This window comes from Tenrec ecaudatus, chromosome 4 (assembly GCF_050624435.1).
Source record: "Tenrec ecaudatus isolate mTenEca1 chromosome 4, mTenEca1.hap1, whole genome shotgun sequence".
In the NCBI taxonomy this organism is placed as follows: Eukaryota; Metazoa; Chordata; class Mammalia; order Afrosoricida; family Tenrecidae; genus Tenrec; species Tenrec ecaudatus.
In genome coordinates, this window is record NC_134533.1 from 99,841,835 (window position 1) to 99,858,046 (window position 16,212).

Consider the following 16,212-nt stretch of genomic DNA (forward strand, 5'->3'; position numbering starts at 1 on the left):
ACATTGTGTATTTTGAGGTTCATTTGGGATGTGTCACTCAGAGGTTGTGATGACTCATGCCACAGATCTCGGTGGTTTGGCACGATGAGATAAACCAGCCTGACCCGCATTTCCATAAAGAAAGCTTTGTTGTTGAAGAGGTAAGTGACTGACGGGGGCACCTATGAATACATGAAGAAGGGCCCCAGGGCAAGCTATTAGTGGTCCCTAATGTATAAAGTTAGGATAGACGATTGGTGATTTGGCCAAATGCCTCACCCCCTATATTAAAGAGTAAAGCCCCAGTTTACTTGACTGAATTTAGACGTTTTCAAACGGGTACCGCCACCGCCATCTAGTGGCATAATTGTAAATCTCAACCTCCTGTGAAATCTCTAAAGGTCTTTGCCACAACCCAGACTTAAATGTGGTAGCTAAGTGACCTTTCTATGAGGTCTGACACATATACGTATATTTTATAAAAATATATAATTATGTTCATCTTTTGAAATAAGGATGGGAAGATCCAGGACACTATTTTCAATGTAATATGAGAGCTCTCCCAGGATTATTCAAGGGCAAAATGTGTTATACCCCAGCGATATAGGATGTTTTCAATTGCTCTGATTTTAAATGCATTTAAACAATTGATTGTCTTTGAGTGCTTTTCAACTTTTCACCTCATTATCCAATAAAGAAGCTTTATAAGCTCCAATGTGATTTGAGTACAAAGCAGTTGCTCGTGCATTAACTGGATCGAGTATTAGCCAGTTGTCCCAAGTTGATTTTGAGTGACAGAGATCTCTCATGGGTATCAGAGATCTCTGCTTCAGTGCTACTGAGCACGGGGTCGTTATTTCTCCGATTACGCCCTTAGCGCACTGAGGTTCCATTGTCTTCCAGTGTTTCCACTATAGGAAATACGATCTTTGGGGACAGGAGCAATTTTTTCTCATTCATCTCCTCATCTTAGCGAGTGCTATTTAACAGGCATTTATTAAATGTTTGTCCGTGGTTTAAGTACCTAAGAAAAGAAAGGGGACATAAACTCTTTCTTGTGTGCAAACTGCTCCTAGATCGAGGATTGTGGACATTTCCCAACTTCCCCACAGCTGCTGTTCCTCTCACTGGACAGGTCAGGAAATTAAAAACCAAGGAGACCAAAGGATGTGTCTGATGTTACATGAAAAAACGAATGGCAGAGCTAGGAATCGAAATCAAGCCTCCTGGTTCCAAATGTGTTGCTGGTCCTTCTCATCGTAAAATAATACTCTTTGCAAGGAAAATGCTGAGAAATGTTTGGACTCCGTCTAGAGATGGGTTCTGGGAGACGGGGCTTTGCAGCATGAGACTAACCAAATTCCGTGAGAACTTTTGTTACCATGACCTGGTCTAATGAATACAGAAAAATGAAAACTCGATGCATTTGCATTGCGGTGCTGGCAAAGAACATTAGAATTTTCGTGGATTGCGAGGCGAAATGCAAACTGGTCTTGCCTTCAGAATGGCCTCAGAAGCTAAGACGGTAAGGCTGCATCGCAGGTATTTTGGACATGTTGTCAGGAGGGGTCAATACCCAGAGAAGGATTTCAAGTTTGAGAAGGTAGCCAGAAACCACAAAACCAAACCCATTTCCATTCCGTTAATGCCAATTGAAAGTCAACCTCTATAGGGTCTGTGAGGCTGTGAATCTTTCTGGGGACAGCTTGTCTCGTTGTTTTTTTTTTTCTTTGCCCTTGGAGCAGCTGGTAAGCACAAGTTTCATAGTCAGCAGTCAAACACTGACCCAACCGCACCACCAGGGTAAAGTGGAGGGTCGATGAAAAAGGGGGGCCCTCAAGGGGAAGGCCTACCACATGGTATGGAACAATGGACTCAGACGAAACTGTTGTGTGGATGACACGGGACCCAGGAGTGTTTTATTCTACTGGACATGGGCTTGAAATGAGTCAGAACCAATTTGCTGTCACTTCAGAAGCACAAAAATGAATTTTAAAATTTTAATTCTGTCATCTTGAAAATGAAAAATTGTGGGTGTCCTACATTGACCAGGGAATATTGGCAAGAAAAACACATCCTCTTAATTGATCCATTTTGTGTAAGGAAAGTTTGAATTCACACCTGAGACAAAACTACCTTGAGTTTGCCCTTGAGTTGCACAGCAGGATATGACTATTGTGACCTGTAGGGGTTTTTGTTGGCTGAGTTTCTGGAAGTGGATCTCTAGACCAATCTTTCTAGTCTTTCTGTCTGGAAGCTCTGCTGAAACCTGGTAAACATCCTAGCAATACTGTGAGCTTTCCTTACAGTGTCTCCACTGATAGACCAGTATTGGAGGTTCTGGCGAGGCCTTAACTCCAGGTGTCCATATGGGAGGCATTAATTCTACCGAGAGCCATATTTCCTCCAAGATAAAAATACATATCAAAGCTTGTTGAAAATATCATTTTAGTATAAACAATATAATAAACACTTCCTACCTAACAACATGGTACAAAGTGATGAACTTTCTCTGCCTGAGTTTTTATAAACAAGATCTCTTAGCTCGAGGGTCCTTCTCCTGATGACCATTGGTGTAGTCAGTGTCTACGGATCTCCCCGCCAGGGTCCCGGTCACTGAGGAGTGCTGACCACATCTTCAAGATCAACACTTAGTAGACCATCCTCAAAAAGGACGTCTCATTTTAATACATGTACTTCTAATTTATGAGATAAATTTGTGCTCCAACACACAAGCATTCCTTAAACAGCCTACATATCCAAAGTGAACCAGATGATAAAAAGACTTAATCATTCTTGTAGCCATAAATGATCAAATGATTTATATTTTATTTATTTATTTAAACATGTTATTAGGGACTCATACAACTCTTATCACAATCCACACATACAACAATTTTGTAAAGCGCATCTGTACATTCTTTGCCCTCATCATTTTCAAAGCATTTGCTCTCCACTTAAACCCTTGGGATCAGGTCCTCTTTTTCCCCTCCCTCCCCGCTCCTCCCCCTCATGAGCCCTTGATAATTTATAAATTATTATTTTGTCATATCTTGCCCTGTCCAACATCTCCCTTCAACCCCTTTTCTATTGTCCGTCCCCCAGGGAGGAGGTCACATGTAGATCCTTGTAATCGGTTCCCCCTTTCCAACCCACTCACCCTCTACCCTCCCAGTATCGCCCCTCACACCCCTGGTCCTGAAGGGATCATCCGCCCTGGATTCCCTGTGCCTCCAGCTCCCATATGCACCAGTGTACAAAATTATTTATATTTTAAAAGTAGTATGTGTCCTGACAATACTTGGTGACGATTTTTCTTCTTTACTCTTTGAGAGTTGAAAGCCCTGAAATAATTTTTAAAACTTAAAATTGTCTCTTTGGTTTCTATAAATATGCAAAGAGATATTTGTTTTGAGTGTGGCATTTGCATCATTATCAAAAGTGGAAATGAAGCACAGTTCAGAGCCAAGTGTACCCTCTTCAGCATCAGTCATAGTTCCAGTGACTCTGACATTTATTTTAATGTCTGTCTGGAGATGGACTTAACTATCAGAATCTTCTTGTTAAGAAAAAGAAATTACTTGCTTTTCTGAAAAGTTATCTGCAATATATTTATCACAGACATGTCACCTTGGTTGCTGTTTTTTTCATGAAGGGCTACCATACGTTCTTTAAAAATCTATTCTCATAGATCTTGTACTTTTTCATCCAGATGATTTATCAATGGCATACATTTGATTTACTTTCATAGAAAACTTTTAATACGTAGCTTAGCTTTTTTGATAGACCATGTAACTCATTTTGCTAATGGGAAATTTCGGCAAGTGTTACAAGAATCAGGTGATCTTTGCGCATAGTGATTCTCATTACCTTAAAGATTCTTCGGTGTGGTTCCAGCCACGCACAGCCATACAGACACTACAAGTTCAAAGATAACTTACTGAAGCTGTTCACAGAACTAAGCTTTCCTCCCCCACCTCCAACACCTCTAGAAGTTGGTTTTTGTTTTTTTTGTTTGTTTTTTCAAATATTTTCCAGGATTTAAATTACAATGTTTAAAAGCACAGCTAACACAATAAAGAGTTGGTTGGCATGAGGCGAATAACGCGGTTGCTCCACATGCTGTAGTCAAACTGTATGTATCCACTGTAAAAATGAATGTAACCTAGAAGGAAAGAAGATGATGAAGAGCATCTTAGAGTTTGAAACCAATGACATTCACTCCAGCTAGCATTAAAGAGCCACTCTCTTAAATCTTACTCTTTCTTTAAAAAACCTGCTAACCTTTGTCTATTTACGCTTTCCTGATGCTTCAAGGTATATTTCTCGCTGTCATCGAGTCAATTCCGACTCACAGCAACCCCAACAGAGCAGAGTAGAACTAGGGTTTCCAAGACCAGCTCTTTACAGGAGCAGAAAGCCTCACCTTTCTCCCGCAGAGCAGCTGGTGGATTTGAACTATGAACCTTATGGTTAACAGCTCAATGCATTAGGCACTATGCCACCGGGGCATAGATATAATTTACATATATATATTACATGGAGTAATGGGAAAATGCCCTAATCTTTTAAGTCAATTTTCCCACAATTTTTTTGAAGTGTCTCTCTCTCCACCCTCCTCTTTCTACATATATTATAAAAGTTCTAAGGCGACCTAAATTTTCACCTAGAACTTCCCATGAGTTCTAATTTTGAAACTTCAATTACCAATGTTAGTGTATTTTGTTGGGAATAATTTCTCTTTACAATTAAAGCAGAAAACTATTATATAATTATGATAGTGTTATATCGTTATATAGAAATCAATCCTCGCTCAATCTTAGTTCAGTCAAGACTCTGCGTCTTCAGTGTCTTTCATCATTAGTCATTGCTTACGTCAGAGCAGCGGGGTCCTGGTGGCCCCACTGAACTAGGTGAGACCCACAAAAGCAGTTCTGCCTTGGGGGTCACTATGAGTTGGAATTGACCTGATGGCAAAGAATTTGGTTTGAGGAATTAGAGTATTCTTTCATTGACACAATAAACAACCATTAAGTCAGATTCTCAGTAATTCTAAGGTTGCTATTTTTACTTTGCTTTCGTGAATAAACATGTGAGAATCGTCATTCTTTAAAGAGCATATTGTTTTTAGCACATTTAAACCCTCTATGGAAATCCTTTATAAGGCAAAGTGCTTTGAGAGGCTACAGAAGTCCTCTATCAAGGTTAATGCAATAAAACTGGTTACCATAGTCCTCAAAGACAGCATCGACTTTGTCACCAATTCCTGGGAACTCCTCTTGTATTAGTCGGGGGTAGCCTTTATCCATAACATGGTTAATATCATCATAGCTATTGAACAAGGAAGAGAAAGTCCTAAGTGAGTTAGGTTACTCTTATACATTTTCTTAGAAAGTTTACACACATGTAAAGACATCTTTCAAAACTTATGAGGATTTTAAGAATTTAAGTACATTTTTAAATGTGGTGGCTAAATTGATGTATCACACTGAGTTTATTTGTAGGTGAGTCACTTGGTGAGTATTTGTTGACTTGTTCAAAAGCCATCTTGTAAAGCAAGAGCTCATTCCCCATTTTAAAACTTAGATATCTATAATAAATCATGTCATTTTAAAGATGTGTTTCACAAAATAAGTGTAATTAATTATTAATAGAATGACTATCTATTGGTCACTTATTATGTTCAAAGCAGCTTGCTAAGTTGACTAATGGGTTCAAAAACAAGTAATGTTTAATTTCTATATTTAAAACTTATACAGGGTATGACGTAGTTAAAGTTTCACATCCCATACTCCACCTCCCCTGACTACACTCACACCCTGATTGACCAAAGACATTCTGAAATAGCGTAAAAGAAAGGTATTTTAATTCGCTGATGTTTTTAATTAGAATATTTTACATTTCCGATGTATGTTGCAGTGTGTAAAAGGTAATCACTACTATGAAGAAAGCAAATATCTGCAGACACATAACTGCAACACCAGGCAAGAGAAGCTAAGCGTCAAGGAGGCAAAAGCATTCAAGATCCTCTGGGTACAGGCCAAGGGTTGGTCATCTCAGGGTGAGATGTTCAGAAACGGCTTTGCAGCTGAAATGGTATTCAAATAGACTTCAAGAATTTCAAGAGAGAGATGCAGCGATAGACTTTTCAAGTGAAAAGAATTGCCAAGGGAAGAGTTAGGGTAGTAAAAGTACAAAGTGTTTCAGGTTACAAAGCAATACATTGTGATTGGACCACAGATTTCATAAAGGAAAGTAGGGATGAAAGGGTAGTCTAAAGTAACGTTTCTAGTCATGAATGTAATTATCAAAAATAACTCGAAAGGCAAAGATGATACGTGCGTGCGCGTGCACGTGTGTGTGTGTGTGTAGACAGAGAGAGAGACAGAGAGGGCAAAGATTTGGTTTTAAGTATTTCAGGTGTTGGGTATCTTTAAGACAGCCTCATACCCCCAAATAGATATGGGGTCCTAAATGTTACTAATATACAATTACCTTAAATCTACATTTGCTTTTAATAGTCCAGTTCTACGTGCCCTTCAGAATGAGGCTGACGTCGCAAACAACTGGCCTATCCCCTTACTGAACAACTTCCTCCAAGGATCACCCAGCTATGTAAAAACAGCAGTCTACTTTCACTCAATCTTTTCCTCTAGGTATTTGGGCCAGAAATAATGGAACCACATGTGACTAAGAAGAGGTTGATAAGAAAGAGAATTCAGAAGAAAGATTGGAAAGTACAAAGGGGGCAGAGTGAAAAGGATGGCTTTGTTACGGTTGAGGCGCACCTAATGAAGGACTAAAAAAGAAAATAGAGGGGAGAGATGAATAGTAGATGTACATGTGTGCTTCAAGAGAATGTAATACTTGTCTACTAGACTCTCCGAAGTAGCTAACATTAAACAGACATGAACAACTGACTTGACATTTTAACAAATACATAAGATAATGATTCCTAGCAGTGATAGATGTTAGAGACTGACTTTGCCTCTATGACGCAATGCGGGTCAGCAAGGGCGGCTGCCATACCTCCAGACTTGGTTTCCTGAGAAGAAGAGAGTCTTGCGACGATCCTCCAAGTGAAGCGCTGCACTTATGCTTTTAATCTCACTTGGAAATCCCAGTTCAGATATTTTTTTGGGATAGCCTTCCAAAATATCATAGCCATTAATAGCCCAATAGTTTCTTCCTGAAATAAGAGAAAGAAATTTTTTCCCAAGGGACTCTATTAGAATTCACATATTGTACACTTACTTGATTAAAGAACGGTCATATAGGTAGAAATAAAATGTTTGGTGTTTGTGATCACCACGATTATGCAATAGAAAAATATGGGTATTCTTCAAGCAGATTTTAAATCCCATTGCAACTCTAATGTCCTATATGAGTACAACCACCCAAATGCCGTGATGATCTTTGCAATTTATTATCTCTGCGTATTCAGTTTAGACTTGAGTGAAAAACTATTACGCTTTCTGCATGAAACCACTGGCAACAGTAAACTAGATTGAAAGATAAAATTTATACCATCCAGAGTTTTGTTTTGTTTTGTTTTTCTGGAAAAACTAGCTTCATTAGAATAGTCAAACAACAGAAACAAGTTCACATCGGTAGTCTCTTGTATAATCATTATAAAATATAATCATAGAGATGGAGTAGAAATTTTAAAAACGTTTTGTGATTTTAGGTCAAGGAAACAATTGGCACATAGAAGTGTATCTGCACTAGAAGGCTGTAAAAAACATGCAGAAGGACTAGAAAAAGGAGAGGAAAATTTGACTTTTTTTAGAAGAGTAGAGTAATAGTTTTTGTTCCATCTTTCAAAATGTGTAATATAATGTTCGTGCAGTACATAATTTTGAGAAGAGCTAAGAGAAGGCAGACATGCTTGATGGGAAACATAAAGCGAATAGGATAAGTCATCAAGCAGAACTTCCACAGGACAGATTAGAGGGTATTGAGTACAACCGTCTCGGGTGTTTCCTAGCTTCTCTTCGCTGTCCTGGATTCTTAACTTTGGTGTGTTCTCGGGCATAGTCATTGACTAAGATTCTTACAGCATCAGGTTATCCACCGCCAGCCTGGAGGTGGGAGCAGCCTCACTTGTGGAAGGTTTACCTTTGAAGACGAAGACCAGGTCCTGAGAAGGATGCTCAAATGCAGCGTCGATGTGGTCGGGAAGTTCAGGCCAAAATGTTTTTGTTAAGAACAGCTCCACCTCAACGTGCTGAGGGGCCAGGCGCCAGAAAAATCTAACACAAAAATATGATATAAAATGTATAGAGAGTAAAAAGGCATGTTTTAAAGTGGAACATTCTTATTCTCTGGCAGTTGTTTTCGTATCAAAGCAATTCTATTTAATTGTTAACATCTGTGAAGAGGGATGGGAATCCAATCTCTTAGCTTAATGCTTGCCTACAGTATTCAAGTTTAAAATATCACAGAGGCTTTAGGAAGACTCTTTGACTTTAGTGGGTTAAGACCAGGCTTTGCTCAGTTTTGCATTTCCTAGAAGTGGCAAGCAAGCGTGCCTGGCACTGCAGTGGGGTCTGGACTAAGCCCGAGTTACATAACGGATGTTTGCCCTGAGCAAAGCCTGGCAGACACTGACAGTGAGAGAACACTTGCAGTGTACTGTCGTGTCACATCGCAAGGGGGAATTAATGGGTGACTAACTGAATAAACCTATTGGGAAAATGTAGCAATAAAAATTCTTTTTCAATATCTATAGCTCCAGGTTTACAGAACTATTCTCCTCCCAAATTCTAACATGTTTCCAGAATCAAAGTTTTTCCTTACCAAAAAGAGTTAAAGTAGCATTCAGAGTAATGCCATGATATGGTAGGTTAGGATATAATACATGTCATAATGATATATAATATATACTATACATCGTATCATAGGATATGTAATATGATATAGCACATTGTATATTATATAGTATTATATATTACAAGATAACATTTATGTTATGATATAATAATTACTTTCAGTGCTAATCTGTCACTTGTATCACTTGGATTTCTAGATGTACTTGGTTATTTCTGTGAAAAATATTTACAACCAAAGATGTAAAAGGAAGGTATTCAATGCCAATATGACCCACTGAGAAATGAAATGCTCATTTATCATCTATTGGATGTGAAAGGTGTCGCTATTTCTCCCAGCGGTCTATTATTTGTACTGCTAACTTCATCTCGAAGCGTCTGACAGCATGCTGGGCAAGCTGCAGACACGACTTCACACGTGTTGGTCACATGCAGACCTCATGAAAGAATCCCAAGTGTACCTGTCTTTGAAGATGATTATTTCTCCTCGGAGACTGGTGACGGCATCAAAGGTTAAGGTGGGATCACATTTCTCTGGAGTTTTGGGATGGCTCGTGTCGGGGTCTTCATCTCCTTGACCTGAAAAGGCAAATGAATCAAGGAAGTTACTGACTGTGACCTTACTGATGGCTCTGGTCTCAGTACAACCACCTGCCTCTGCTCAGACAGGAAAAGAAGACGCTCTGCCCTGGAGACTGAGGCTCCGATAGAACAGCCCCGCTACCCTATCCTTCCGTTTCCTGCACCAAGGGCTGCCACTGTCAGACAGGTCCTTTCTCCCTTCATTTCCCAGGACCCATGGAGAATCATCTTCACTACAAATGCAGGGGGTTGGAGGCTCATAATAGTAATATCAGGGGGAAAGCAAAAGACATTGGAAGCACCGTTCCTCCAGCCTCCAGCCTGTGCAGAAGTTGGGGTAGGCTGTTCATGAAAAAAGATCTTCTCCTTCAAGCTAGTTCTGAAAGCTCGTCATCTTGCAGCAGCCCCCACCTCGCCCCCACCTTTGCCTGCTTCACCAGCTGTCAACCACAGCTCGCATCGCTTTATCGGTGTGTCATCGTCACAAGCCTGCTCGCCACCAACTAGATTACTGTTGTCATTTGTTTGTACCTGTCCCACACGAGTGAGGATGGGATGAAGTGCACAGCAATACTTAGAAACCATGTTTCTCTGTCTCGCTCCTAAGGAGCCCTGGTTATGTGTTGGGTTGCTAAGGGCAAGGCCAGCGGTTCATCTACTCCCATAAAGAGGTACAGTCTCAGAAAGCCATAGGGGCCTCTCTACTCTGTCCGACAGGGTTGCTGTCCGTCAAATTCGACTTCACGGTGTGCATTTTGGAGAGTTCATATGACTCTGTCGCCAATCTCCTGGTTCCAGTTTTGCAGGCACAAGAAGAATGTTGACGCCGATCAGCAATCGCCCTGTGCCATCAGCAATTCCATAGCACCTACACAAGCTGCTGTGCTGACTGTTGGCTGGCACGATCTTAGGTTCTCAGTCAGGTGCCCCGGCAATGTCTACACTGCGAAGCTGTGCACTGTGGCTTTCACTCTGCTCGTGCCAGACACTCTTCCTTCTTTGGGCTAAATCATTTTGTAAAGACGATTGATAAACCTCGAAGAAAACACAGATGCATGTTCTCACAACCGTTGCTATAGGTGCTGATTAAAAACTACCACAGACCGCTTGGGCGGTTTCTGCTGTGGTAAACCAGAACTTGAAAGGACACTTGGACTTTACTAAAGCTGTCTACGAATTCACTTAGACCACTGGTTGTGTGACCAGCATGGGGTGGGGGTGAGGGGAACCCCCAGCTGTAACCAAGCCAATGGCAGCCCATCCTTTGCAATGTCCATATGTTTTAGGGTAGGTAGGACTGTGCTCCCAGACACAGACCACCAGGCCTCCTTCCTGAGGCATAGGGACATTTGAACCACCAACCTTTAGGCTTGTTAGGACTCAACTGCTTGAACCGCCCAGGGGCTCTTGTATGACTAGAGGAACACGATTTACACTTTCTGAGGCTTAGGTTCCTCCTTGGTTAAACATGGGATAAAATATTTTCTTCTCTCCGAGGTGTTTGAAATCAAACGTACCTTCAAGAATTGAATATTTTCTACTCGATTCCCTAGTTTATTTTGGGTGGGGGGGGGCGGAGAAGGAGGAGGGTACATAGGTTAGGTGTTTTACCAAAACCAGATCGCATTTGTGATCATGGTGAACACACGTTCATATGCCGCTGTTAAACGCGCAGAGTAAGAGTTACCGTAGAGATACTGGATCCCTTGGAGGTCGTCATCAGGAAGCACAAAGTGGCCTGTGCCCGGGTAGGTGTAGATGGGAAACATGAGCGCTCCCGGGTCCTTGGAGTGGCCGAGGCCTAAGGCATGGCCAAACTCATGGGCAGCGACAAGGAACAAGTTGTAGCCTGTACATTAAAAATGTGTAAGAATAAGACACGCACATACAGAAAGAAACAACAAGAAAACAGTGTGCTCAACTGACCATAAAAATTATGCAAATTTTGCCAGGTTCTCAGGTTTCACATTGGTTTTTACACATCACTTATGGAAAAGCATTTGTACGTACTCAGTAAACTTTTAAAATATTTTTAGACCATGTAATTCAGTACCGAATATAATTTGCTGTGTGCTTCCTAATCCCTTACCAGAGAGCTATTTAGCCTATGTAATCCACTAACCCACGAGCTGTCACTCTGTAAGAAGTATTACCTTGGAAACTACTTGTCCAAGTTTCATCATCATCAAAATGGACATCTCCCCCAATATTGGGCCCGGGAGGAAAAGCATGAGCCAGGAGACCAGAAGGTCCATCAAACGGGTAGAAATCACCATGCTCTACACACAAGAGCAAGACAAGAGTTAGGAATCTTACTGTGTCTATTAGTTCCGGCTGAGGCTTGTTAAATGCTGAAAAAGGTCGCAAATGACTGAGAAAAGTGAACAAAACAATGAACCCAATGAAGAATGGAAATAGATAGGTCTTTCAAAACTGGTTTGTTGGTTACCTTTGCTTCCAAAGGAGATCATGATGTCAGCGGTGCCGTTGTGAATTCTGGTGAAATTCAGAGGCGTCACATCCGACCAGACTCTGAAGGCCTTTCTCACAGCCGCGGCAACTTCAGCAGGGGTCAGATCGGGGGTGTGATTCACAATCCTAGTCCACAGAGAACACTTTCCTTACATTGTTGGAAGGTGAAAGCTATCCTGAATACATTTTCTTAGACTATTTTCAACTCAAAACACAGTGGTGTCTTCAAAGTGCTACTAGTATTTAAAAGTGCTACTGGTCCATTGTTTCCAATAATTTATTAATTATTACACTCCTTCAGAAAAGCTGGCCCATGGCAACCCCAAGGATGTCAGAGTAGAATTGTACCCCAAAGGGTTTCAGTGGCTGATTTGTTAGAAGTAGATTGCCAGACCTCTCTTCCCAGAAGCCTCAGGGTAGATTCAAACCTTCAAGCTTTTGTCTAGCAGTCAAGCTAAACTTTTGAATCATAAGGGATGAGTTCAAACATGTGACTATTTCTAAACATCTGATCATGTCGCATCCTACGTGTTCAATATTCAGATATTTAGTAGAATTTATTGTTTACCAAGTGAATGGATTCTCTCTGTTCCTACAGAGAATAAAAGTGAAATTGTTCACCTTTAGCACTGATTTAATAAGAATGCTTGATTTGCTCCATTTGAATTTTTTTCTTAAGCTTGTTTTCCTTTCTAATTTTATTTCCTTTATAAAAGAAATATTTTGAGATTTCCACTGAAAAATAATGCTGGGCTAACTATGGTAACAACAGCAGAGGGTATGAATACCTCATCAACTGTGGTAACTGTATCCCTGGACTTCACTTCCAGTACAGTTTAAGGCCTCGTAGGCAAACAAAGGAGCCCGGGTGAGGGAGTGCTTACAAATCGGGCTGCCAGTGACCTGGATGGCAGCAGCTCTTCCACACAGTGACCATCGCAGAAACCCACAGGGGCTGGCTGTGAGTCAGCACTGGCTCCATGGCAGGGAGTTTGGTTTTAGCAAAACAAAGCAATACGATGTATGATCATCAAGCATAGTTCATGATAAAAATAAACATGCAATGCTTAGTAGTTCAACGTTGTTACAAAATGAGCCACTCTTAAAGATGGTCTGTGATGTACCTGTAAGTTAAATCCATTTTCGACCATTTGAGAGTTCGAGGGAAAACACTGTATTTGCCCACATCAGGGACTCCACATCTTGGCTTTTTCATGATGTCTAAAGTGTTATCATCAAGTTGGCCGGTCACTTTTAAGCCAAAGAAAGACTGCATTTCTCGGAGCCTGTCCGCCATGGACATGGTGGTAGCCTTCTTCAGGAGTCCAGCATGGTCCCGGGGACGGTAGTAGGATGCCAGGTAGTGCTACAAAAGAAACCCAAATCATCTGTTTTTAAAAAGCAGGGCCTTTCTGCTATGTCCCCCACCATGGAGATGAGCAAGATACTCTACCTCTGCAAACTGGAAGATTTCCTCCGACACATCTCCATCACTGTCATTACTGTCAGGAAGAGGCAGAGACCAACAGTGGAGCCAGCTCGAGAAGAAGAAGGCAGCCAGGACAGTTGGATGCATCTTGACTCGTGATGCCTGGAGGCTGCTGTCTCTGAAGGGGCACACCTTGACTTTTATAGGCCTACAAGGGTGAGTCATTGCTTACGGTCGTTTCAACCCCCCAGACAATTCAAGGTAAACATGCTTACATAGCAACTTTTTTTTTCCCTCCTAAGAACTGTGGCTTGTGGTAGAATGTTAAGGAAATATCAAAAATGAGGGCATCTCTAGTTTCATCAGGGTCTCAAAACCCATCTGGCAAAATAAACGGCCTCAGCATATTTATGGATATTGTGGGAAGAAGCACAGAGTAGTACATTTTTCATTTAGCAAAAATATTTTTCTTCCCTATAAGGAAATAACTACTTCTTCTTTTTTCAGATATAATAAGAATATCAATATTGTATTCTTGCTCCATAAAGAGAAAGCTCATCCTGACCCAAGCTTCCAGCATGTTTTTAACCTGTTGGGTTCTAAATCGCATTGTTTCCAAAGCAAATGCCGAGGAAAATAGTGTCTGTTCTAGAGCCGTGGAATTGTATTAGAACCAACCTTGGCTTCTCTGTGGTGCGGCAGCACATCCACAGCACTGAATCCTGCGATTGGAATTTAAAAGCCCTGCCTTGTCCTTCCAAAAAGGACGCTTCAAAAAGTTAATGGAAATGTCCCTTGTCTGTTGATTCCATTTTCCCATAACTTTTTGAAGCCTCCTCATGTGAAGTTTTTGAAGCCTCCTGTCTCCCATAGGCCATCTGCAAAGGTAGAAGAATTCTATAGTAATAGAACTGTAATGGCTAACACGCATCGGAGGATTACAGTATACTGGACTTCGAAGTATTATTTGATTATTGTAAGTAGCATTATAAATCAGATGCTAGCAAAAGACTAGATCTCCATTATATAGATTTGGTCAGCACACTGAGGCTCACAAGCCATGCATGGTTCTTTCAGTAGGTGAATGCGGCTGTGACATAAACTTGAGAATGCCTAAAGGATATCATTCAGGAAATGGTGATTCCATTTGTTTGTGAAAACATATTTATGGCTCTTGAATAATTTTTAAATTGTTATGAAGGACACGATGGGCATTTTTATTTAAAAAGTTTGCTGACCCATGGGATAGACAAATGATAGGGCCCAGAGAAATGAATAACTTGCTCAAAGCTTTCCAACTAATTAATGGTAGAATTTAGATCTGAACCCAGGGCTGTTGATGAAAGACATGTTCTTAACCACTATCCTATGCCAGCATCAGATTTTATTTTTAAATCAAAAACTGCTTCGCTCCTGCACCTGTGGGGGCGTCCTGGTAGAGCAACAATGTCCTTCAGGGAAAGCAACACAAAACTGGTCCCAAGAAGGTGGAGGTTCCATACCTCCTGATGACCCTCATTTCCAGACTGCTGTGCTTTTCCACCCACCACCACGTTCTCACCTTAGCATGCTCTCTTATGCCTCAGGGTTATGCCATTCCCTGCAATGGCCGCACACAACTCCTCACACAAAGGAAAATGGTTCATATGGTGGCAGTGCTGGTAAGTCCCAAATAAATATTCAGAGGCCCATCTGGAAGATCTTCCTTATGCCCAAGGTTATGGAGGTGAAATCAGGTCCAAGAACCAGATGCCAGATCTGAAGGATGGGGTTCACGGGTAGCAAGCTCCCCTCTCCTGCCTTTCAGAGGGCTCATTGTATACTCAGCAGAAAGGCAATCACCATGTGTTCTGTTAACAATGCCACACAGGTGAATCCTACCAAGGTCTTCCCCTTCCTCCCTTACCTTTTGACCCAGATCCATGCAGGGAAAGAGCACTCAGTGGGGGTTACAGAGACGTTGGCTAGAAGAGCGACATTAAACAATTTTAGTTCCCCCCCATGGTATTTTCTTTTTTTTTTTTTTACTAGGGGCACCCCCCAAAATAGGGATTTTTTTCAAAGCTATGTATTTAATTTCTTTTTTTACAAAACAACCTTATCTCCATCAAAGTACTCTCCATTACACTTAATACATCTGTCAAATCTGCAGTTCCACTATTGGAAACATTTTTGAAACTCGTCTGGTTGGATGGCTGACAGTACCTCCCTCGTTTTTTTCTTCACCCCTTCTTGGTCAGATCACTGCCCTTTCATGTCCCTCTGCATTCATGGAAACAAATAGAAGTTTCACAGAGCAAGGTCAGGTGAGTTAGGTACATGGGGCAAATGAGGTGTGCTGGTTTTGCCAAAACTGGCTCACTGAGATGGCTGTATAAGCGGAGCATTGTGGTGGCCCTGCCTGCCACAAACCAGGCCTTTTGTTGTCACTGTTATGCCATCTTTTCAGAACCTCTCTAAATAGAAAGCTTGACTAACAGCCTGACCTAGCACTACAAGTCAACATTTTCATCCATTCGGAAGGTTGACGGATGTCCAGAACAAGGGTTCTCATCAACGGACCTTTCACCTTTTGTGAAACAAGAAATCACTCATACACGAGTGCTTCCTTAGCGCTGCCCTTGTAAGCTGTGTTCAACATCACAACAGTTTCTGCCACCTTTTTCCTGAGCAGGAAACAAAATTTCACAGCCACACATTGTTCTCTTAAATCAGTCATTAAAAAAACAAACAAGGTTTGAGCGAAACTGCTTTTACCAAAAAAAAAATCCACTGTGGCCAGAAAAAAACCTTCCCAGGCGACACTACTGGGTGCTCTAACTCAGAGTTGCTAGATGCTCACCTAACAGGAAAAAATGCTTTCGGGGAAAGTGTCACTCCACCCAGTGCAATTCCAGGTTTGTTTAGTTTTTTTTTTGGCGG

General features: G+C 41.2%; 1 protein-coding gene across 1 annotated transcript; it reads right to left on the reverse strand.

Annotated features, from left to right (window-relative positions):
- Positions 1-3,200: 3,200 nt before the first annotated feature.
- Positions 3,201-13,449, reverse strand: MMP13 (matrix metallopeptidase 13). Its single transcript, XM_075548734.1, has 10 exons — positions 13,315-13,449; positions 12,986-13,227; positions 11,839-11,987; positions 11,543-11,668; positions 11,077-11,238; positions 9,269-9,386; positions 8,098-8,231; positions 7,009-7,168; positions 5,207-5,310; positions 3,201-4,144 (listed from the first exon to the last, which is right to left on the reverse strand). Exons 1-10 carry the CDS (start codon positions 13,435-13,437, stop codon positions 4,047-4,049), a joined length of 1,416 nt encoding a protein of 471 aa, XP_075404849.1. The 5' UTR covers positions 13,438-13,449; the 3' UTR covers positions 3,201-4,046.
- Positions 13,450-16,212: the final 2,763 nt, after the last annotated feature.

Coding starts and splice junctions, on each gene's coding strand:
- MMP13 (XM_075548734.1), bottom strand. CDS start 13,437: ATGCATCCAACTGTCCTGGCTGCCTTCTTCTTCTCGAGCTGGCTCCAC. Junction 9,387..11,076: donor AGGGATCCAGTATCTCTACG/GTAACTCTTACT, acceptor TTGCCTTTTCAG/GTCAAGGAGATGAAGACCCC. Junction 5,311..7,008: donor TCAGGAAACCAAGTCTGGAG/GTATGGCAGCCG, acceptor CTTGTTCAATAG/CTATGATGATATTAACCATG.